The sequence below is a fragment of the Lottia gigantea genome, assembly GCF_000327385.1.
Source record: "Lottia gigantea unplaced genomic scaffold LOTGIsca_6, whole genome shotgun sequence".
Classification (NCBI taxonomy): Eukaryota; Metazoa; Mollusca; class Gastropoda; family Lottiidae; genus Lottia; species Lottia gigantea.
In genome coordinates this window covers 1,769,872-1,794,414 of record NW_008710049.1, presented here as the reverse complement: position 1 = coordinate 1,794,414, position 24,543 = coordinate 1,769,872, and the positions used below count along the sequence as shown (strand labels likewise).

General features: G+C 31.3%; 3 protein-coding genes across 3 annotated transcripts; 1 reads left to right on the top strand and 2 right to left on the bottom strand.

Moving 5' to 3' along the window:
• Nucleotides 1-3,357: 3,357 nt before the first annotated feature.
• On the bottom strand, nucleotides 3,358-4,275 carry LOTGIDRAFT_106925 (hypothetical protein; the record flags this gene model as incomplete). The annotated part of the gene is made up of 1 exon (XM_009063847.1): nucleotides 3,358-4,275. One exon carries the CDS (start codon nucleotides 4,273-4,275, stop codon nucleotides 3,358-3,360), a length of 918 nt encoding a protein of 305 aa, XP_009062095.1.
• Nucleotides 4,276-13,336: 9,061 nt separating this feature from the next.
• LOTGIDRAFT_183558 (hypothetical protein) lies at nucleotides 13,337-19,028 on the bottom strand. The gene is made up of 8 exons (XM_009063846.1): nucleotides 18,729-19,028; nucleotides 18,104-18,168; nucleotides 17,262-17,416; nucleotides 16,423-16,554; nucleotides 15,637-15,785; nucleotides 14,723-14,821; nucleotides 13,932-13,993; nucleotides 13,337-13,595 (listed from the first exon to the last, which is right to left on the bottom strand). Exons 1-8 carry the CDS (start codon nucleotides 18,921-18,923, stop codon nucleotides 13,445-13,447), a joined length of 1,008 nt encoding a protein of 335 aa, XP_009062094.1. The 5' UTR covers nucleotides 18,924-19,028; the 3' UTR covers nucleotides 13,337-13,444.
• A 152-nt stretch (nucleotides 19,029-19,180) lies between these two features.
• On the top strand, nucleotides 19,181-20,759 carry LOTGIDRAFT_210517 (hypothetical protein). Its single transcript, XM_009063845.1, has 3 exons — nucleotides 19,181-19,578; nucleotides 20,025-20,237; nucleotides 20,456-20,759. The coding sequence occupies exons 1-3, from the start codon at nucleotides 19,476-19,478 to the stop codon at nucleotides 20,647-20,649; spliced, it is 510 nt and encodes a 169-aa protein (XP_009062093.1). The 5' UTR covers nucleotides 19,181-19,475; the 3' UTR covers nucleotides 20,650-20,759.
• The last annotated feature ends 3,784 nt before the right edge of the window (nucleotides 20,760-24,543 follow it).

The window sequence follows — 24,543 nt, the reverse complement described above, 5'->3', positions numbered from 1 at the left end:
CGTGCTCACTCTACAGGCTACAATTTTTTACAGATTCTTTTGATTTTTATTTTGTGTGTCAATGTCATTATGAAGATGATCCCAATCGATTTTCGCGATGATCGGATAATATTTCACCGAAATATCGTGTCTGACTTGACGTTTCACTCTATTAGCTATATTGTGCAACCCTGCAGTCACTAAAGACTGTTTAATCATTTCTGACAGCTGCCAGTGGGCGTATGTTACCTTGCCTGGCAAGCTATCTTTTAATGTTTAAACTTCAACACTTGCAGTTGCATCTGAGCGACTGGTGGAGCAGCCGTTACCAGGTGATGTAATGTCACACATTTTTCTGGGTATATGAAGCTTTTTTTTTATTCAAGCCAAGTGTGTGAAGAGTTAACAAATGCTGATATTTGATATTGATACTGATATTGATGATGGCTGTTGATAGGCCTACTATTATATTATACATATTATTTCATATGTAGGAAGGAAGTGAGATTAAGAGAGAGAAGTCTATAGATGTACAAAGATATAGTAATTGGTCACCTGATGAAAATACTATTGACAATCCTCAAGTCAATTCTTGGAGTAAAACACGAACACAATTATATGGATAACAATTACTTTAATAAATAACTTGCGACGTTTCGACGATGATTCTTTCGTCTTCGAAATAATTTACTACATCCCCTTTAATGGTTTCTCTAATCACACACCCTTGTGATTACCCCTACATAATTGATTAATGTATTCCTATTGTTTTAATACTTGTTATTGTTGCCCCACACTATATATCCTGAATGCCTTGTTATTTTGTATCATTGCTTGATAAAGACGAAAGAATCATCGTCGAAACGTCTCAAGTTATTTATTAAAGTAATTGTTATCTATATAATTGTGTTCGTGTTAATATCATCAATTACTTAATGCCACTCAAGGAAGTTGGAGTAAAACAGTATTTGGTTGGTAACTTTAAATTGTTAATTTTAGATTTGAACCATTTTAGCTGCATCGTAGGGTAACATGGGGGAATAGTACGCAATCCCTGAGAACTCGATTTGGAAGCATATAAATGTGGGAATTAATATGTAAACTTCAGTTATGTAAATAAGTATCTATTAATAGTGACTTTATATAGCAACCACTTTACTTAGTTTTATATGAAAGGGCATCCGTTAAAACCTTAAGTGCGAGTCGTCTCGCGTCTAATATGACATAGTACTCAGACCTTGGGTCCTCGCCCCACGATCATTATTAGGCTTATTGACAAGCTTGAGACCATTAACCTATACAAGCTATACAGCAATTATTTGATTTGGCTAATATTTTGGTTTAAGATAACTTGATCAAATATCGTTCATACAATGAACTAATGAGAATATTTTGTTTAAAGTAAAACTACATGATGTATATGATAAATAGGGTCAAATTTTGTCATGTTTGGAGCAATAATGGATATGTGATTTTTCTATCCCTCTTGATTCTCTAAATACATTCATTGGACTAATCAAATAGACTCACATTTGTACGACATCATTTATTTTCTCAATTTTGAATTAAAAAACTTTTACCTTGAGATTATTAAATATTTTCTTTAAATACAAAGTAAATAATACTTAACCTCTATTTTTTTTCTGTAAGTCTGCGTCATAGATGTATTAAGGGGGTAGACCACTTCCAAGTTTCAATATTTATTAATTTATAGCTTTATAATAACTTTCATATTTAGTAATGTAGTTGATTGGAGTGGTTAATGTCCATCTTCTTATAAATAGTTACCAAAAATTTACTGGTAAGTCAGTAAAAAAATTTGATTTCATTTACTGACTTGAATGGGATGAGTATTGATACACGATCTCGCTATATTATACAATACGATACAATATGATAGGTAAATCGATGTATCGCGTCAGCACCAGTGTTATCATTTGAAAATGGGCACTTTTGTCCTGATGAAAATTTACTTCATTGCACACATCGTGGCAGATGTTTTTTTTCATTATTTCAATATATTTCAGAATAGTTCTCTTCAGGGACAGGTAGGCGATTTTCTTTCACCAATCATACTTTAGTCTCAGAAACGAGAATATTTTAGCTATGCTAATCAGTTATTGTTCTCAGTTCAAAATCCAATTTAAGCCTTCGAATCCATTCCATGTGTGTCCAGAAATATCCGCGATTCAATGTTACAATGACCCAACTCTTCAATTTAGGAAACTATGTTAAATATCGAAAAGTGAGTAAAATTCCTAGTTTGAAGTATTTTTAAAGGCATTATGCGATATATTTACGTACATTTTTAGTACTTCTGAAGACTCTTTACATATATTTAAGATTAAAATCAATACCTCAAAATGGCGTCCCTGTCCCTTTATATAAATCATAATTCAGCTTGTTTATTTTGGGGATTGGTAGACTTACATGTACCGGTACTTTAATATTCAAACACATGAACAAAACTTAAGAAATGAAATACAGACGTGATATGTCAAACTAGTCAGTATTAAATATGGGTTCCTTATTTATGAATATGAAAATGCTAATATTTATTTTAGTATGAATAGAAAGTAGAGGTGTTCTAATGAATTGGAAAATTGCCAGTTGGACCATAATTATTTCATAATTACCTAAATTAGAAGAGAAATACCAGCAGAATTCCAATGAGTGACCGATCAAGAAGGGTCATAAAATCTTTTTTTTGTGTTTATCCAGATTGTACATACATTTATGATTGGTTAAAACTCTTGATTATATGCAATAAGAACATAATGATATGATTAAGAATATATGATAATTCATTTCAAACAGCAATTAATAAAATAGTTTGATTTATTTGAGACTAAAAAATAAGGAAACCCATCTTTAAAAATAGTTATTGTAAATATTTTTTTTTTCCCCACCTTTCTTAGCTTACAATAGCTTAGAGTTATTATATGTAGGTTTGAATGGCCAGTGGAGCCCTGGTTTCTACATGTTTTTTTATTCTAAAGGTTGATTAGCCAATACCAAAATACTCAGAGCCCTGGTGGCTCAGTGAGTTAGATGCCTGCGCGCTAACCAAAGAAATTTTTCAACCTGGTTTCTACTTTTGATGCATGTAGGATGGACTGATATCTAAAAAGTGTCTAATCATCGAATGGGACAGTAAACTGACGCCCTGTTAGCAACTTGACAGTAGGAAATGGAAAAAGAGTAGGCGGCTAATGATGCCGTCCTGGCTAAACTTTCCCTCACTGCACACTTCATGGTGCTGCCCGTCTTCATTATCCCATTCTAGTGCAGAAAAGTAAACAACAAAAATACTGAATTGGCTACGTGTGCCCCCTCCTCATTGTTATAAGCTAGCAGGCCATGTTGTTCTATATCTTATCACTCATTATCTGGGTAGGGTAAAACAATATACATTGGAGCCACATTTTTACATGGACAGTCTTGTATCATAGGCCAAGAATCTTTCAACATTTGAGAAGGAACTTTATGCGAAGTCATAACTAAATTCTTATATGAACAAGCATCAAACCATGTGTACGTATTACTAAATCCTAAAAGATTTTTAGGTATTATTCCAAACTTTTGTAAACACAATGACACATATACATCTTCTAAGTATAAGAAAGGAATGTTAGGTGACTCCATCAATATTCTACCGACCACATCCATACTTAAAATATACCCTGTACCTGAACACATGGGGGGAAAATGAGGTTTCTGAAACATCCTATAAGACACAAACCACTTGGACGAATGGTCACGATTTGGTTTACTTGTATCCCAGCAGTAACCTCCTACAAATTTCCCTCTTGGAGCAGCTTGTAACATTTGAGTTATAAGTTCAGTATTTACATACATATCATCATCCGTTTTCATCACATAATGTGCATTAGAACAATATTCGGCTGCCCATTTAAAACTGGACATAGTCTTATAAGTTAAATTTCTATAAGAATCCATGAAATCTATTTGTATTATATCACCATAGGTTTTATTTTCAGTAATTAGATTCATATTCACTGAACTATTTTTAGAACGACCTAAGACAAACACACACTTTAACACTGAATTAGGATCCCAACATTTAGCTGCCCATGTTTTCCGAATCACAACCCTAGATTCTTTGTTATTTGGTGTAGAGGTAATAAACATTAGTAGTCTGATTCTATCATTAGATTTGCATAGTTGAAATTGTTGAATAATGAGCTGAAAGTTATTATTGAAACATCCATTACAATATTCTGGTCTGTTCGTAGTTCCTAATTCTTCAGAATCATCATAATATGCTTGATTCATGTTGAACACATATTGTGGTAAAATCCAACTTTTCAGAGTTCCAAACGATTTCTTTATTTTATTCCAGGTGTTTTGTAGATCAATCATACTAATGTCTGTGAATTTTCGTACACACTGATCATTTGACTTGTAGCTGCTGATGAGTCTCTGATGATCAGTGTTAGTGTAGGATTGCAACAATAGAGGCCAAGAAACTGTCATAAAAATCACAAAAGTCACCAAACATTTAAATAAAAATCTTCTTTTGGCTCTGAGTGACATTTTTATGTCTGATGCTAAACTTCCAACTTTGTTTTACATTCCGCTTGTAAGATCGATCTCTACTGTCATTTAACTATCACTATATGGTTGTCTACACTTATCCTCCACACCTTATGTCATCGATGTAATTCCTTTTTCTGCTTAGAATCTATTGTCAATCGGAAAGTAAAACGAGCCTTATACTTTCAACTGTGTAAAATTATAGAAAGTTTGTATATTTCTTTGAATTAATTCACATAGGGAATTTGACCCAGATTAAATCTTTTGTAAATTGTTTAACCATTCAAAGCAGGTATCATAAGGTTATAAAATCACATATGATCACATGATTTTTAAAGAGATACTACCTCTCAAATTTAGTCAACAAGAATATATATTCATCAGTTGTACTTATCATGTGCCATGACTAAAGAATAGAATCTCTATATAAGACGATATATACATTAAACTAAATAATTATTAAAACACACTTTTAAGCATGTTTCAAAATTTCTAAGTTTAATGGATTTTTACTTAGTTTATGGATGTATTGGATTATTCTTTTGTATAGTTTTGAAACCAGTTAAGTCCACTGATGAACAAAGACTCATTTTAACCAAGTTTAAAAATTTCAATGTTTTGATCATCCTCAGAGGTAGTCCTTTAAAGAGATAAAGAGCAAATGAATTTGCTACTTGAGACTTTAATGGAAATCAATGCATCAACTTAAATGTAAATGATGTCGTTCATATTTATTGTAGGGTAAACATTGACCTATATTCAATCTTAAAATAGTTAACTCTCCACTGTTGTTCATTTCAGCTAACCTTCCCACTTTCATGAAGAAAATCTAACTTCTAAACCCAAATTATAGCATAATAACATAATGCATATAAAAAATCTGAAAACATAATTTCAACTAGCTTTTACACTTCTCAGAATGATAATCAAAATTTTGAAAACATAATTTCATTTTAAAGTGATACTACATCTTAGAATGAACATATAATTTAAGTTCTCAAGAATTGTCAATATGAGTATATATTCATCAGTGAACTTTCCTGGTGTCATAAAGTTACAACAAATTCCCTGTAAAATCTGGAAAATTCATAAAACTAAGTAATTTTTGAAAAACGCTTATTCTTGATATTAAGCGCCTTTCAATAGTTAATTGCATATTTATGGATAATTACTAAGTTATTTTGGGTTTATCAGATTATATAAAGATGTTATTATGTTATTTATGACACCAGGTGTATCTACTGATGAATATGTGCTCTTATTGGCCAAGTTTAAAATTCTTAAATTTTATGTTCATTCTAAGATGTAGTATCACTTTAATGAAATGGGCAACAAATTGTAAACCTCAGTTTAGACAGTTTTTGGTAGTCGAAACCTTTATGTAGGAGACATATATTACGAGATTATTGCGTGGCAAATCGATCTATCGATTTGTCACGGTTTGTTATGCAATCCAATTTTTTTTTCAGGAAGCTTTTCAGAACAAACTGAAAATGAGAGCATTTCTGTTTTGACTAAAGATTTTTAAAGGAGCTAGAATCATAAATTAATGTCCTAATTGTAAATTTTGAGCTCATTTGTGGACTGATTTACCTTGATGTATTGAATGCAACCAAAAAATTCAAATGAAAAATTTTAACATTTTCACCTTTGGTGCTAGTTATTGGAGCAGTCTGAAAATTATAGATAGAATGCCAATACAAATAAAACTGTGTCGTCAAAATAGTTAAATTATTTCCGAATTCTGAAAATCACCTGAGTGACCCTTCTTCCGGTGTAATTCACAAATGTAGACAAAAGCTGTACATATTATCTATTATAATAAATTTGAATCACCTAAGAAGAAATATTCAAACCGTATGTGATGCATGCACCGTTACATGAGAGTAGCACATTTTTGCTAAAATTTGATTAAAATTGCCATTTATTATCTAATTTGTATTATTTTGGTGTCTATCAAAACTCCTGTTACTTTATATGAAACTCGTTGGGAACAGAATTTTGAATTTCAATTTTAAATTTTTTATGCCTGTTTGAATTTTTTGAAGATATAAAAGTCGTCTATATCTTGTGACCGTAAATGACCTTTTTTCAATTTTTCAGTATTGATTGTCCTTGATATCTATAGAAAACCTTGATAATGGATGAAAAACACGAATTTCCGGATTTATAGACCACCGAAATCTGACATTTTTGCAACTTTGGACGACTACACAATCTCTAATGACTCAAGTTTTTCAGATTATTAAAATTCTTTTTGTAATGATATATGGCAATAATGCATAAAAATATTTTGAAAAAAAAATCAAAATATTTTAACTCCGACTAAATTTGTGGTTTACATTATTAGAATGCATTCGGAATTCTCTCTTTAACGATATGTGACATGAATGGTTTGGTATAAAAATTCAAATCATTCAATGTGGATAAATTTAAAAAAAATAAATAAAATTTTTATGGTTTTATCTAACAAAGTCCTAAAGGGTCAAAATGATTGATTGAGTATTATATTATAGTTATAGAATATTGGTATAAGGTTTTATAAGGATACTCTCTTATAGAAGCACTGGCCTAGGTCACTAGTAGGTACTGTGGATTTCAGCATTGGAATACATCAATTTGATAGGAAATTGTTAATAACTGGTTGGTTTGAACTCCCACACCTTGGTGTCAAATCAGTGAGCTAGAGAACACATTAATCAGATAACTTAATTTTTTAACCTTTATAAAATGTATTTATTTTTATTGCCAAATATTTACATTCAAATATGAATCATACCTGCATTTAAAGCTGTGAATTTGCAAGTTATATAAACATTGGAATGATTTCTTAATTAGAACTCAAACTACAAATGTCTTAATACAGAAAAGTGTCTGTTATAAACCTAAGTTGGCAGACGATGCACATTGGAGATATTTCCTATTTAAGAAGAATGGATCCTTTAGTTTTCTTACTTTGTACGGATCAAGTACCGTTGATCAAGTACAATTTCTTTGAACTAAATTTGGAATTCCTTCATTTTAAAGATTATAGATAACATCTAAATGTACAATATGTTAATAAGCATCTGCTTATGAGGAGAATGAGCCCAAACGGATAGACACTATTATTGACACAAAGTTATAAACTTAAATTGCCAATACTTTGTATTGCAATAATTACAATGAAGTTTTTATTGGGTTCAATGAATTCAAAGCGTTTCACACTTTATCAAAATTTAAGAATTTTAATTACTTGTTCACAAACTGTAGGCTGTTTTCAAAGTCATAAATATTTTCCTTGGGTATATCTATGCCATTATGAAATTGGTGTCGCTTACACAGAGCTAGCACATAAGAATTTTGCCAACATTAAAAAATAGCAAAAGTTTCATTTTGGGTGATTTTTAAGGCCAATACAAATTAATAAGGCCATTTACAATTAACCGTGAAATAGACGTTAGGCCAAAGCAAAACGATAATGGGGTTTAAAAGGAATATAAAATTTAACTCTTCACCCTAATTCTAATTAAAAGCTCAACAGTTGCTGAAATCTCTGCTAAAAATAATTCGTTTCTTTTGCCAATACCAAATTCTTCAGTTTATCCTTGTAATAACCCTCGCTGTCAAACCTGTCCCTTCATTTTACCAACAAATTCTTTCTGAAATAGATGCACAGATTCCATATTTCAAGTAAACGAAAAACTCAACTGCAACAGCAAAAATATTATTTATCTCATTTCTTGCACAAAATGTGACGAACAATACGTTGGGGAGACAAAAAAATTCGTTAAGGGTCCGTTTTAATCATCAAAAGTCTGACATCGATTTAAAAAAAATTAACATAACCGTTTCAAAACACTTCAATCAACCCGATCACCAATTAACAGACCTGAAATTATTCCCATTGAACAGATATACGAACAACCTGGCATTGATACAAAGAAAATTCGCGAAAATTATTGGATAAACAAATTACAAGCCATGCATCCTTTAGGAATGAACATCTAAGTTGATTTCCAGAATATACCTTGTGTTATTCAATTCAACAACACAGCTAGTCAAGTTCCCCGAATAATTATCCGTCTTTACAAAGAATTGCAGGAAAAATTTCCAACAGTCTTTACAAATGATTTAGTTATCGCCTATACCCGTAATAAAAATCTAAATGATATCTTAGTCCGTGGTAGATTACCCCCCACCCCCCTTCCATAGGTTTAGTACATTTCCTTTAATTAATATTTCTTATTTATAATAACTTACAATTGAAGAGTTTCCTCGCAAAAATATCATACATGTATACTATTTTCACTTAATAAATTATATATATTTTTTAAATGAAATAAGCATTTTCCTTTTCATTTAATATAGGACAATTCCTCAGTTTCACCAGTGAAAATGTTTATCATGATTTCCATGGTTATTAATGTTCATGTTGGAACCAGTATTCTTCTTATATATTTCAGATTCGGAAGATAATGGATTTGCATTTCAAATATTCTATATCATTCTTTTAAACTAACTTCACAAACATTGCTCTATCACTAGAGGTTACGCCTACATGCCTGTGCCTGTGCTTTCGTAACATTGCTTAACTGCAATGTTACAACCTAAAATTCCTAATTCTTTATTATGCTTGGGGCAGATGAGCATATTTTATTGCTTGAACGCAACAACGAGTGTAAATATATACTTGATTTATTTACCAGATACCCAAGAGTTTCATTTTCTTGTGCACTATTTGCTGGCTTTAAAGCACCAAAGTTGGAGGGGCTAACAGACTGGAAGTATCAAAAGGTTTAAAATCCATGAGATAATGTCCCATTGCCATGCCATCACAGTTCTAGTTTTAGTTAAAACTTTCAAATAAGTTAAAGGATACATATCTCTAGATTTTGGTGTATAGTTTTCATAAAATTGTTTTGACCTAAAAAAAAGGGAATGTCCTTTTAATTGTCGGCCTTGGTAATCAGATATGTGTACCCTATTATTTGACATGATTGATTGGATGATATTAGCTTTCCAGACAGAGTTCACCTTTGACCCTCATGTACACAAATCAATACAAGATTCTGTTCCTATTTCACACTATCTCTCTGTTTTATAAAACCTCCAATTACCCATCTTCACAATGTCAGGGTATTACCAAGTTAGTCTGATACCTTGGCACCATTACCCTAGGTACCCTGAAATGGGGCATGTATATTGTCGTCACCCATGTCCATCCATCGGTCCATCCGCCCACAATTGCTCATAAACACTCTAGCAGGCACAATACTTTTAACTAATTTTAAAGAAACTTGGTATGATTGATTGTAATCACCCAAGGATGAACCCTATTGAAAATTTGAAAAATATTTAATATGAGTTATTGCCTTTGTTGTTGAAATTCTCGGATTTTGATGAAACATGGGGTGAGTATTTGTTATCACCCAAGGATGAACCGTATTGAAAATAAAAAAAATAATTAGTATGAGTTATTGCCCTTGTCTATAAAACGTGTTCAATTTTAGATTGTAAATGCTGTAGAAGGTTCAATTACTGACAAATTTGAGGAAACTTGGTGTATATGTTTGTTATCACCCATGGATAATCCCTATCGAAAATAAAAAAAATCAAAAAATATTTAGTATGAGTTATTGCCCTTGTTCTTGAAAATGCATTCAAGTTTTAGTCTGGAAACTCTAGCAGGCCCAATTCTTGAAAGATTTTGACGAAACTTGGTAATATCATACAGTATCTCCCCTAAAACTTCAAAAGAAGTGTACGACTGAAGGTTGAATATTTCATACTGGTAATTGTTACTGTACTGCCAAATATTTTTATTTAAAATAAAAGCTGCCTGTGGGCGTATAATACCTTTCCTGGCAAGCTATCTTTTTATTATGAGTTATGCGCCCATCCATTATTCCTTTCTAATATGTATGTAACACCACAAAAAATTGTAACTTTAATAAAATTCCAGTATTGATTGGTTTGTTTTATTTGTACATAGATATCGTGCATTTTGTTTTAATTATAAGCACATGTTTTAAAGATGATGTATTTGATGCTATTTATGTGTGTTGAGAATAGGTTTTATTTATTAACTACTATTAATTATTTTTATCTAAAGATGTTTATATGTAAATATGTTTTAACCAGTAAGTGTCACATATGCCGACCTTGATCGGAAATCTTATTGTTATATCTATGTAATATGTTTTTATAGGCCCACATTGCCATCGCCCTGTCTGTCTGTCCGTCCGTCGGTCCATCCTTATTTCTTGTATGCACGATGAGACCTCAGTCAAGTTCGAAATTGGTAACAATTGGATGAAAGATTTCAGAGTTATTGCCCTTAACTTAGTAAAAAAAAATTTTTGATCTGATCTTGATGAACTCAGTATGTATATATATATTGTTCAGATCTCAGTCAAGTTCGAAATTGATAATAATCGGAAGAATGGTTTCAGAATTAATGCCCTTGACTTAGTAAAACCGGTCAAATTTGGCTTGTAGGCACGATTAAGGCTGAAATTTTAATCTGGTTTTGATGAAACATAATGTGCATGTATATATTGTTGAGATCTCGGTCAAGTTTGAAATTGATAATAATCGGAAATTGATGAGATCTCAAGTTAAAGATAGCTTGCCAGGCAAGGTAACATACGCTCATTGGCAGCTGTCAGAAATGATAAAACAGTCTTTAGTGACTATAGTATGTATTTTCTCATATTAAAGACATTTTTATAGTTTGAATTCAATGATATATATATACTGCCATTTATTTATACTGAGAAATTCCACAAAATTTTTAACAATCAATATCAATAACCCAAATACATCAAATTATCGCATGAATATACATGATCACACTATGTTTCATTAAAATCAATTGAAAACTGTAGTCTCTAATGTGTTCACAAACGAATTTTGAAGCGTTTTTCCTAAGTTAAGGGCAATAACTTAAAGACCGTTCATCGAAATATAGCCAAATTCGAACTTGACCAAGATCTCATCAATATAAATTATCACACGAAATTTCATTAATATCAGTTGAAAACTGTAGTCTCTCTTGTGTTCACAAACAAATTTTGACGCGTTTTTCCTAAGTCAAGGGCAATAAAAAACTGTTCATCGAAAGATCGTCAAATTCGAACTTGACCAAAATATCATCAATATAAATGATCACACCAAATTTCATTAAAATCAGGTGAAAACTGTAGTCTCTATTGTGTTCACAAGAAATGTTGACGGACCGATGGACAGGGGCGACGGCAGTATACGTGATAAATAATAAAACTTGACATCAAATACCATCCTTTAATACCAAACGTTTTGTCAAAAAAGTTTTGACTTCATCAGGGGAAGAAATAAACTACAAGGCAGTCATTTCCACGTGGGCGTATAAAAAATGGTAATAATTGGATGAATGGTGTTTGAGTTATTGTCCTTGAATTAATTCAATGCGTCTAATTTGGCTTATAGAGACTACATTTCTTATACGATCTTGATGAAACTAGGTATGAAATCTCAGTAAAGCTTGAAATTAGTAACAATCAGATGAATCGTTTCACGTATTAAACCACTACAGACTTTTTTTATCATTTGTGACAGCTGGTAGTGGGCGTATGTTACTTTGCCTGGCAAGCTATCTTATACTTAGTTTCTGATTCGTGACACAATTAATAAATTAAGTTATTAAATATATATATTTTTCAATTCCTATGATTTTCAATAGGGTTCATCCTTAGGTGATAATAAACACTCACAGCAAGATTCAACTAAATATGTCCAAATTTGTGCCTTCTAAAGTGTTTACAAACTAGAAATTTGAAGCATTTTCGAGAATTTTAACTCTTATGATTTTCAATAGGGTTCATTCTTGGGTGATAACAAACACTCACAGCAAGATTCGTTTTATTCTGTCAAGAATTGTGCCTTCTGGAGTATTTATGAGCTAAAACTTGAACGAGTTTTCAAGAATAAGGGCAATGAACTAAATACTGAACAGATTTTTGATTTTCAAAAGGGTACATTCTTGAGTTATAACAAACATTCACACCAAAGTTCATTAAAATCTGTCAAAAGTTAAACTTTCTAGAGTGGTTAAAAGCTAAAAATCTAATATAGGGTTAATCCTTGGGTGATTACAAACCCACACACCAAGTTTCGTCATAATCCGTCAAGAATTGCGTCTTCCAGAATGTTTACAAGCATTTCAAGAACAAGGGCTATAACTCATACAAAATATTTTTTGATTTTTCTGATTTTCAATAGTGTTCACCTTGAGTGATTACAAACAATTATAAAAAGTTTCATAAAAAATCAGTCAAGAATTGTGCCTTCTATTGTGGACGAACGGACATAGGTGACGACAATACACGCCCCCTATTTCATGTGGGCGTATAAAAATCAAAGCTGTCAGTTTCCCACATAAGCTCAAACTTACTTGGATATTTCCAAAAACTTGCAACACCTCTTGACTTATATCTTGGCTTTACTGCAAAGACTTGACTGACAGTTGCGGAAGCATAACAAATCTGGCTCTACCCGTTTCTGATAAACAGATTTAATATCGTTTAATAGCTTAGTGCCAGACTGAAAAGGTCACATCATATAGAAATGCCTTGATCCATTTTTGTATTGCTAGTTTTGAAAATTCACACCAAGTCAAAAATGGATCGGAGCAATGTGACCTGTTCAGTCTGTGACAATATCTGAATCTCACTTCCATGGAACCATTCATTAGGACCAGATTTGTCAGGCTAATTTTAAATGATTCTCTTTTAATGTCCCTCCATTATGTCCCTGTTTGAAACATCAGGAACTCTTGTGTAATTTGAAAAGTTTTTTATTTCCATTGATAATAATAACATAATGAACACTTGTCATTTAAAATTTGGAAGATTGAACACTATTTAAAACACAGCACTATATGTATTGATTATCTCTTTGAAATCACTGGTTTCATTCCCATAAATCTGAATATAAATGCTGCTATTTTTTCGTAGGTTAAAAACATAAGAGCTGCTGTTAAAACAGTCTGTAATAACTTAGCTTCCATTCCTTTATAAAGTGATTGTACCCCATTCTTTCTAAAAGAAGAGAAATATATATTCATCACAAAATTTACAACCTTGTAATAGGGTATCAATAATTTACATCTACAGAGCATTTGGTTTTCTAATCAAGATTAATCAGATCAAGTTACATTTTCACGAGTTGTCAGTCCCTATGATTTGTGAATTCAAGATTCACCTCAGATGTCACTTTGTTTTAGGAATTTAAGCATAATGAATAAAATATACATGGCAATAGCATCATCTGCTAATCGCGAGCAAATGGTCACATGGTCAGTCTCTTGCCATTTTGACTACAGCCTGCTTAGAGATGAATCTGCTTCATAATACTGAAATAATAATATAACTTACTTGATTAAATATAGGAGATGATGTAAAATACTGTGTGATTTTTCTTCTTTAGAATAGCCAGCCTAAAATACAATAAATTTAGAAGTCGTGAACAAAAAAGGTCAGTAATTTCTCAAATAAATGAATTATAATATACTCACCCGTAATCTAGACTGTATAACTTGTATAGGATATGTTATAATAATAGCTATTGTTTTACCTATAGCACTAAATATAAAGTATAATATAATCACCCGTAATCTATACTATATAACTTGTATAGGATATGTTATAATAATAGCTATTGTTTTACCTATAGCACTAAATATAAAGTATAATATACTCACCCGTAATCTAGACTGTATAACTTGTATAGGATATGTTATAATAATAGCTATTGTTTTACCTATAGCACCAATAATAAAGTATAATATACTCACCGGTAATCTAGACTGTATAACTTGTATAGGATATGTTATAACAGTAGCTATTGTTTTAGCTATCTCATCAATAATAAAGTATAATATACTCACCGGTAATTAAGACTGTATAACTTGTATAGGATATGTTATAATAATAGCTATTGTTTTACCTATAGCACTAAATATAAAGTATAATATACTCACCCGTAATCTAGACTGTATAACTTGTATAGGATATGTTATAATAATAGCTATTGTTTTAGATATCGCACCAATAATAAAGTATAATATACTCACCGGTAATTAAGACTGTATAACTTGTATAGGATATGATATAATAATAGCTATTGTTTTACCTATAGCACTAAATATAAAGTATAATATACTCACCCGTAATCTAGACTGTATAACTTGTATAGGATATGTTATAACAGTAGCTATTGTTTTAGCTATCGCACCAATCAAAAAATATAAAAAGCCACTTAATTCCTAAAAAGAAAATATTGCACATAAAAAATTGTGAACACTTTTAGGTGAAAATATTTGTCAAAGCTAACACTGACAGTCAGAATTTATTTTTTAAAAAAAATATTAATATACTGATTAATGCATAATTTATGTATTTGTGCAACATAAATTCACTAAGCCCATGTGCCAAAAATTAAATACGTATATTGTAGAGCACTACAACGGACCCTTAACAGATAGTAACACGAACTGGTCAACGTGACGTAATAGCTTCCTTCTCAAAGAGCATGGCTGACATTCTGGTCAAGTCTTTATCGTTCTAACTCATTTCTGTTATTTGTGGAGATTAGTGGTTGACAATTTGGTATTTTTTTATGTTATCTTATTTAATGTATATCGTAGAACATTTGTAGCGGTCCTAACCTCCCTGTCATTTTGTATTTGTCCTGTAATATGTAAAGTTTGGGTCTGAAATCTTTCCATCGTCAATGAGTCGTCATGCATGATTAGCGCGCACTGTCGATTGCCTTATATGGAAAGTGAAAGTACAATTTCTCGAATAGCTTTGTTTACATTCTGTAGTATTTAAAAGAGTCTCTCTCTTGCCCAAATTATATGAATAGTTACTTGTTATTGTAATTTTGTATCTTTTCAGTTAATCGTCAAATATCCTATCATATCTTGTTAGATTCAGCATTGTCCACTTGTTTATGGTTTTATGATATTTTGGTTTTAATAAACTCTGTGTGAACGCTGTTCTAATGTGTTTGGGTTTTGTGGTCCTGATAGTCTTACGCATTAACAACGCCACATATATATTATAATTAAATACTTACAGCTGTTTTGAAAAGTCTTTGAAAATATATTTTAATGGCATCATAAACCATGAATTGTATTGCTGGGTTGGACGCTAAGATTATGGATGGCATAGTACCATTCCACAATGTAGAAATACCTTCATAATTTATAATCTTTCTTAAACAATCTGAAATTCAAATCTCTAATTTACATACACATCTTTATCAATATGTTACTGCTGTAAATCATTGCTATGATGAATTAATGATAATATAGGCCTATGTCTTCCCTTCATAACAATGAGGTACCGGTACCATTGAGTTAGACCCTAGGTGGCGCGCTAGTGAAATAGGACACACATCTGCTGCAGTAGTAATAGTACTTGTAGTGCATTTGCAAGTCTAAAAAGTCAAAATTGCTACCTTGGCAACTTTACTAGCTCCTATTAGAATCCATAAATTGTTTGTCTTCTTTAGTTAAAGATTTAGATTTGCTATTTGGTTCGCTCAAATTTGACATCATTCTATGCCCAGAAAAGTAAAAATATAGATAAGAGAACATAAGTCTATATAACAGTCGCTACTGAGATGTCCTAGATCACTACAGCGCCACCTCATTAATACAAAACCAATCCATACTGATGTTTTACCATAAAGACATGTACAACTCAAATGACACATTTGCTGGTTTGTTAGGTCGACAAAATCTATGTAAAATCTTTCCCATCTTCCTACGATCACTGAAAGTTTTAACCTAATGCAGTATCTATATTTGGGTTAACCTTAAGGATATGAATCAATAGACTTAATGAATTTACTACCTACCTATAATGCCATTATATTTCATTTTTTTATGATCATTTTCAGTATAATGTTTAGTATGAAATTTAACACCCTGTAACTTCAGTCTAGTATTAACTACCCATAGTGGTGTGGTTACCAATACATTGATTACACCTGCAATAAAGATATTTCTTATTAGGACATTTTGTAATTTGATTATTTACTACAAAATTGAAGTATAATGATGGGACATGGTTTGAAGGTAAATTATTTACTACAACAATCACTAAATTGAGGTAACATGATGGGACATGGTTTGAAGGTAAATTATTTACTACAACAATCACTAAATTAAGGTATAATGATGGGACATGGTTTTGAAGGTAAATTATTTACTACAACAATCACTAAATTGAGGTTTAATGATGGGACATGGTTTGAAGGTAAATTATTCACTACAACAATCACTAAATTGAGGTTTAATGATGGGACATGGTTTGAAGGTAAATTATTTACTACAACAATCACTAAATTGAGGTTTAATGATGGGACATGGTTTGAAGGTAAATTATTTACTACAACAATCACTAAATTGAGGTATAATGATGGGACATGGTTTTGAAGGTAAATAATTTACTACAACAATCTTTAAATTGAGGTTTAATGATGGGACATGGTTTGAAGGTAAATTATTTACTACAACAATCACTAAATTGAGGTTTAATGATGGGACATGGTTTGAAGGTAAATTATTTACTACAACAATCACTAAATTGAGGTTTAATGATGGGATATGGTTTGAAGGTAAATTATTTACTACAACAATCACTAAATTGAGGTTTAATGTACAGCATTTTGATAATTTAAATTAATATATTTACCTGCTATAAAACCTAAAGATAAATCTTTGATAGAATTAATTTCACCATTAGGGGTTGCCATCACTGATTTTAAACCATTAAACATATAAAAATACACAAAATTTGAACAACATAAAGCTGAGACAACTGGAAATAATCCACGATATAAAGCCATCCTGAAATAATTTACAACACATGATTACTACTTGAATATGTTTTGAGTTTTAATCTATTAAACATTTACAAAATATGTCTAAAACGTCAACTAAGATCATTACAACACTCATGACTGCTCATGCAACGACTGAACTTTTGACGAAAAACGTTTTAGGATTCTTTGACGGTATAAAATAATCTGAATGGGAGTTACTTGAGTGTGTAAGTGAGCATGTGATATATATACCCTGAATTCTATTAGTTGATCACAACAAATGATCAAGATCATTGGACAGCGGCACACTAGCTGACAAGATAGAACTATACTCTTAGAGTTCAACCTATACTCTTTTAGTTCAACCATAGAACTATACTCTTATTGTTCAACCATAGAACTATACTCTTATTGTTCAACCATAGAACTATACTCTTATACTTTAACCATAGAACTATAAGAGTATAGTTCTATGGTTGAACTATAAGAGTATAGGTAACACAAAAAATTCTTTTGGCTTACCAAATTGTTTGCTGTTATCTGAATTACTTTAATTTGTCAAAGTATAAGGTGATCTTGATAAATGGTCTAGTGTTAGATTAAGCTATACACTGCAAGATTATTTACCACTTAAATAAAGCAAACACTGTTAACTGTGTGGTCAAAATGCTAGTGACACACAGCAGTGATTATAAAATTAGGAACAGTATACTCACTTTGTAATCTGGTTCTAGCAGTGTCTAATGGAAAAAATACTGTCATAGCAACAACACTTCCCTGAAAATATGAGCATATTCGAAATCGAAATAAATTGCAACCTATAAAAGATGAGGCCAGTGATTTTATTCATCTCAAAATCACCCAGGTCTACTCTGTGGCCACATTGAGTTCAAATTGAATTTTTTCTCCTGTGTCACAAATATTCAAATTATGATTTTCAAGTGCATACCAATTGGCTTAGAATGCCTTTGGGTCCATGAATATATAAGTTTTGAAAATTTTGCACTTGAAATGAACACACTTCTCTCCAAGAAATTTCATGTGAAAATGAGACATTTTGAACTAAAAATCTCCCTCTGTAAAATAATAGTTTCAAATAATGTTGTTTTCAATGGTTGGCATTTTCATCAACCCAAAAACTATCTAAGACTCTCAGCAATATTTGGAGATTAATATTTCAATTCATACAAAAATGATAGCCAATGTGATTTAGAGCTTGATGTGGCCAGAGAGTAGGAACTTTTAGTTGTTATCATACCAGGATGGATGAGCATATGACTGAGAAATCAAACCCTTCTAGTCTCAAAAGTTACAGTAATGGTTTTAATTATACTTACAGCAGCTCCGGAAATAGCATGGACTAAGTTAGAATAAGACAACAGATTGGACAATCCTCCCCAATCTGCCATCTTGATGGATTTGATTATGGTAGGATTTCTTTTCAAATTTTCACTCAAACATTTCACAATGTATGGCATGTGTTTTGACCCAGTTATCAAATGCAATGAAGCAGGATGTCCTTGATCAGTCATTCTTCACGTTTTACGACATTAAATCCGGCTGTCGTTCTACAACCTGTTGGTATTTCAACCTAATCATTTGGTAAATTAAAACATAACAGAATCTGCCCAGTCGAGATAATGAATGATATTGATTTTCATGAAGATGTAAACAAACTGGATGATCAAATTAATGATGAAGCCACGCCTACTTTTCTGGATAATCTCAGCTACACAGTTTACTTCCCGTGTCGAGTTCAGAGGTCAAAGGTTGATCAGAAAGTCAATATGGAGACTGATCACTTCAATTTCTGAAAATTCCATAATAACAAAAGAAAGAGATGGGACCAATTTGTTCATCTTCAATGACGCTTCTTGCTGTTTAAATTTAAAGTAATGGTTACGTGAGGGTGAAATGTTCAAGAAGAGGAGTATATTGCCTGAAAATTCTTGAAGCTTGTCATTCTTTTCTCTGTCTGAAACTGCATGAAGAAGACTTGTGAAGTGACTGCCAGACAACAGACCATTGGAATCTCAACTTGTTCAGCTTGAACTTCGGGTCTAGATAGATTGAATCAATGAACAATGGATAAATTGGTTGCATTGTCTGGTGTGCTGTTTTTAGCAGCAGATATTTTTGCTATTGGCAGTCTAGCTAACCCAGACTGGATAAATACCAATGTAGCAGGTGCGTGGATCTATTTCTCAAACTAGTTTCAAATTGCAGCTAATATTGGTGCAATTTGGATCCAACATAGTTGCTGTTACAATTAAGGGTTGACAACTTTTTGTATAATCAAGTTGAAATAATCCTAACAATTTCAACTTTTCTTCAAACATCAGTGAGGCTGATAATAATATTTTTTTGGAACCTATCATTCAACCTACTTAAAACAAGAAGGAGAAAACTGTATGAGGCCAACAGAATCAATGAGATATTCAAACTTTGTAGTAGTAGTAGTAGTTTATTTATGTGTCACAGAGCAATACAAATATTTATATGGGTTGTATAGAGCAATACAAATATTTATATGGGTTGTATATAGTTAAAATGCACGAACACAAAATAAAAATTAAAATATTGCTGCCCAGCCAAATTTGCTAATGAGACATAATTGTATTTTTCACTTTCAGGTCATATGAGATTAGGATTAACAAGTCAGTGCCAGATAATCCATGGTCGTACTGAAATCTGTGTATTTCCTACGCTATCCAAAGAATGGATGTTTACCTTTATATGTATATTAACTGGTATTCTGTGTATAACCTTAACCTGTCTACTTTTATTTGCTTCTCATTGGAAAAGAGAGGCTACTAAATATGCACGATGGATTGCATTTGTTGGGAGTAAGTACATTTGTTGAAGCAGTTATGTTTTTCTAAGCCAAAAACTTTTCTATATCAACAATCATTTGTACTTGAAGCCAATACTATTTCATCATTGATACTTAATTATTTTGTCTTAATTCTATGAAATGAAAGTTGTTAGATCTTATTGAACTAATGATTCTTCACATTCAACCCTCATTTTTATACAAATTTATTTGATAATGATTCTTTTTCAGTGACATTGTTCTGCATGGCTGCTATAGTGTTTCCTATAGGATTTGATATTGATGAAATCGGTGGCCGACCATACAAACTACCAAACCACACACAAGTAGGCTCATCCTACGTACTTTTTATACTTGCCATTTTTTTTACAATTTTATCTGAATTATTTACTGGAAAAGTGTGTCTACCTGTTATATCGATGTAGGATTTAATCTCAACCAACCATTTATATTTGTGAAGTGTTATTGGAGTTGGTAATCTTTCTAGCCACGAAAAGCTTGGTACTGTGGGGATGTGTTAACCATGAATCCTTCTATAAGAGTTAAAACTGTATTAAGGTTGGAATATGAAGTGACAGACAGTTAAGTAGTAGAGTTTTGCAGAAAATATGTACATCAAAGAAATTAACATTCAATTGATGATGATATCTTTGTTTCATGTAAATAATATGTGGAACTCTTTAATTGAAATTCGCTATACAAATCAAGGACTTAATTTCTCAGAGCTCATACTGTTAGTGGAATGTAGGAGTTCATCTTTCATTTAATGAACAATTACATCTTGAAACCCTTGAAGACTTGTGTAATGTGAATATAGAATGTATTCTTATTGCTATATTTTGTAATACAATTGTAAAAATTTATATCACGGTGCTTTGCATTGTCTTACAAACTTTTTTGGATGAAATCAATATTAGGAAATTTGATATTTATCATCAAATACATGGATAGAATCAAATTTGTTTTTATCAAAAGAAACCAAGCTTAGTTTAATAGTTATATGTATGTATAGTTAGTTTAGATTACAGATCTGCACACATTTGAATGACAAGATGACTGTCACAGAATTGAAGGTTACTTTTCAATGTAATTCATAAAATGGTATCAGTTTTCAATTAAAGTAGTAAATACAAACTCTGTTAAGTTTAAAACTGTCTATCGTGTCATTGAATACATATTTCATTCATTTAGCCCACTTTTATATCTTGTCAATTTTGTGTTTTTTTTAACACAGTTTATAACGTTTTAAAGATGTTACTGCATAGAAAATAATTTACATGCAATAAATCTTTAAAGCATCAGTGACAAACTTCATATTTGAATTTGTATACTGCATAATATATTTAGGCATAATAATATATAACTATATATTTAACACAACTTACACTAACAATCGTTGTACCAGTATTTATTAGAGTATATTTTAGTTTTTACTCTTGATTTGATATATATTAAGTCCAGTCCATGACATTATCAAAGTTTAATGTCTGATCATACAGTTAGGCACACATGTACAAACTGACCACAAGAGCTTTTATTAATGTCTTCATACAGAAATAATTCCTGCTACTTCAAAATTCTGAAATAAATATAGACATTTTCCATAACGATTATGTGGCAAATTCACAAAATATTTGTTGAAAGAAATGCATCGAAGACCAAAGTGTAGTAATTAAATATTTAAGATTCTTATTAAACTGGCAAAAACTTAAGATTCTCAGAAATTTGAATCTCTGATCTCAGTGCTATTTTAATAGAAGTCACAATATTATTTTTAATACTTTCCTAATCATTGTGAGTTCTTTTGTTCATTTTTTGTTCTATTAAATTACACTGCTCCATAAATAGAAGTTTTATCATGGTTATTATTTGACAAGGGAATTGTGAATAAGTATAATTTACATCAGACCAATGACTGCATATCCAGATAATGAAGTAAGAGTTTCACCTCCTACTTTTCTGAAATCTTTGCCTATTGACGACGGACAATGTCATGCTGTGTAGTGAGGAAAATTTTGTCAAGACAGCTACATAAGCCTACTCTTTTGTGATTTCAAACCGTCAAGTGATCCTCAATGCAGTCAGTAGCACACAGGACATCAGCTTTTTGTCCCATCCAGAATAGAACCCTTGATCTTTAGCTGATTGAGCCAGTGTGAAAACTGCAATGAAACATTGAAAGTATTTATTCAAGAAGTATATATCTATAAGGTTGTCTTATTTATAATTGTGCATGTAATATGCCGTAACATCTGGTACCCCACAATATATTAATACTGTTGAACCATGATAATTCTTCTCTATATTACAATTAATACATTCTGCTTTAAATGTTGATATTATTTTATACTAGAACAGTTAATGTTAATTATATTTATAATCATAATAAATATATTCACTTTTATACAACATATTGTCTTGTTGGTCAAATCATTTAGTTTTAGTTATCCATCAAACTTTATTTCAATGTGGGTATCTTAATATTCATGGGTAAAATTCAAAGAAAATCAATTTCGATTATCTTCAAAAGTTTTGAAATTGCAAATTTTTCTGTCCTGTTCTTTGTTGAAATTTGCTGTTTCAATACAAATAAAAAAATAGACCCTTTTGATGACAAAATTTAATTGCAAAATATATGGCACTGGTACATAATATTGTTTGTATACATACTGAATACAATATATAGTGAAAGGTGAAATGGTCATCCAAGCATGCTACCAATTAAGTAGTGGAAAGGTAAGAGTCGAGGAGTCAATAGCGGATTCATGTGGTCGTACACTTCATTACAAAACACCAGCTGTTACATCAGGAAATTTTCCTGGCTTTTTCAGACACTTCATCCCATCAAAAGCAAGAGAGCCATCAACCACAAATTCAATGAAGTAGTATAAATGTAGTTAAATAAAAAAGGTATGGCATAAGTTTTAGATATTTCAGTAGTAATTCATTTATGCCTTATACTGTAAGATAAATTCCTACTGTAACTTATGCCATTCATTTTTCTAAAAGATAGCTTGCTAGGCAAGGTAATATACGCCCACTGGCAACTTTGATTTTAAATAAAAATATTTAGCAGTACAGTAACAATTACCAGTATGAAATATTCAACCTTCAGTCATACACGAATGAATTTTTTGAGGCAATACTGAATAGTATTACCAAGTTTCATCAAAATCTGTCAAGAATTGGGCCATTCTGGATTTAAAATTTGGTTCATCCTTGAATGAAAACATTCACACCAAGTTTCATCAATATCCATCAAGAATTGCGCCTTCTAGAGTGTTTACGTGCGCTTCAAGAACAAGGGCAATAACTCATACTAAATATTTTACGATTTTTCTGATTTTCAATAGGGGTCATCTTTGGGTGATTACAACCATACCAAGTTTCGTCAAAATCAGTCGAGAATTGTGCCTTGTTGAGTGTTTACGAGCAATTGTGGACGGACAATCGCACATGGGTGACAACAATATACGCCCCAATTTCACGTGGGCGTATAAAATAACTACTTTCATTATTGACCATGTCTGTTAACATGATTTTTATTCTACAGACAAGACACAATGTCTGTCTATCATAAACAAAAATTTAAACACCAATGCATCAAAAACAAGGAGTCATAGATGATATAATTACAATACCTATTGCACTGTGTTTTTAACTGGCTTATTGGCTATAAAAATACACTAAAAAAAAACACATCACTTATGATTTAAAGGAAATTTGGTTTCAATAACAAAATCAAATGACTAGATCCAACAACTTCAAATATGATAGAACTATTAAGAATGAATTTTTAATGCTTTAATTTAAGGAAAAGGTAGAGATAAAAGTTCTAAAAATAATAATGAACTAACACAGAAATTATCAAATAGAGACAAAATGATATGTATATAGGAAACAAATTTCACTTAATGTAAATATGATCACTTTGTCAGACATATTGTTAAACGAAATTTTTCATGGTTTCAAAGTTAAGTATTACAAATCAACATCATAAGTGAACCAAACAATAAAATAATCAACAATGCACTTTATAAATGCAAGATAACGTAATGGCTAAAATTCAGTATTAAAATAAGTTTAAAATCTCTATCAGTAAACTAACCAGAAGTTTAAATTTAACAATGATACTAATGTACAAATAGGGATATTTCCAAGCAAAATAAGAGCAGTCTTTTTTTATTTTGAGTATAGCAAATGTGATTGAATCTATACAAACCCGGATTATATTGGACTTCAATTACCAGAATATAAATAGGACTGAATTATCTACAAATGTCATATAACAAGTATTACATTGGAATGGTATCTTACAA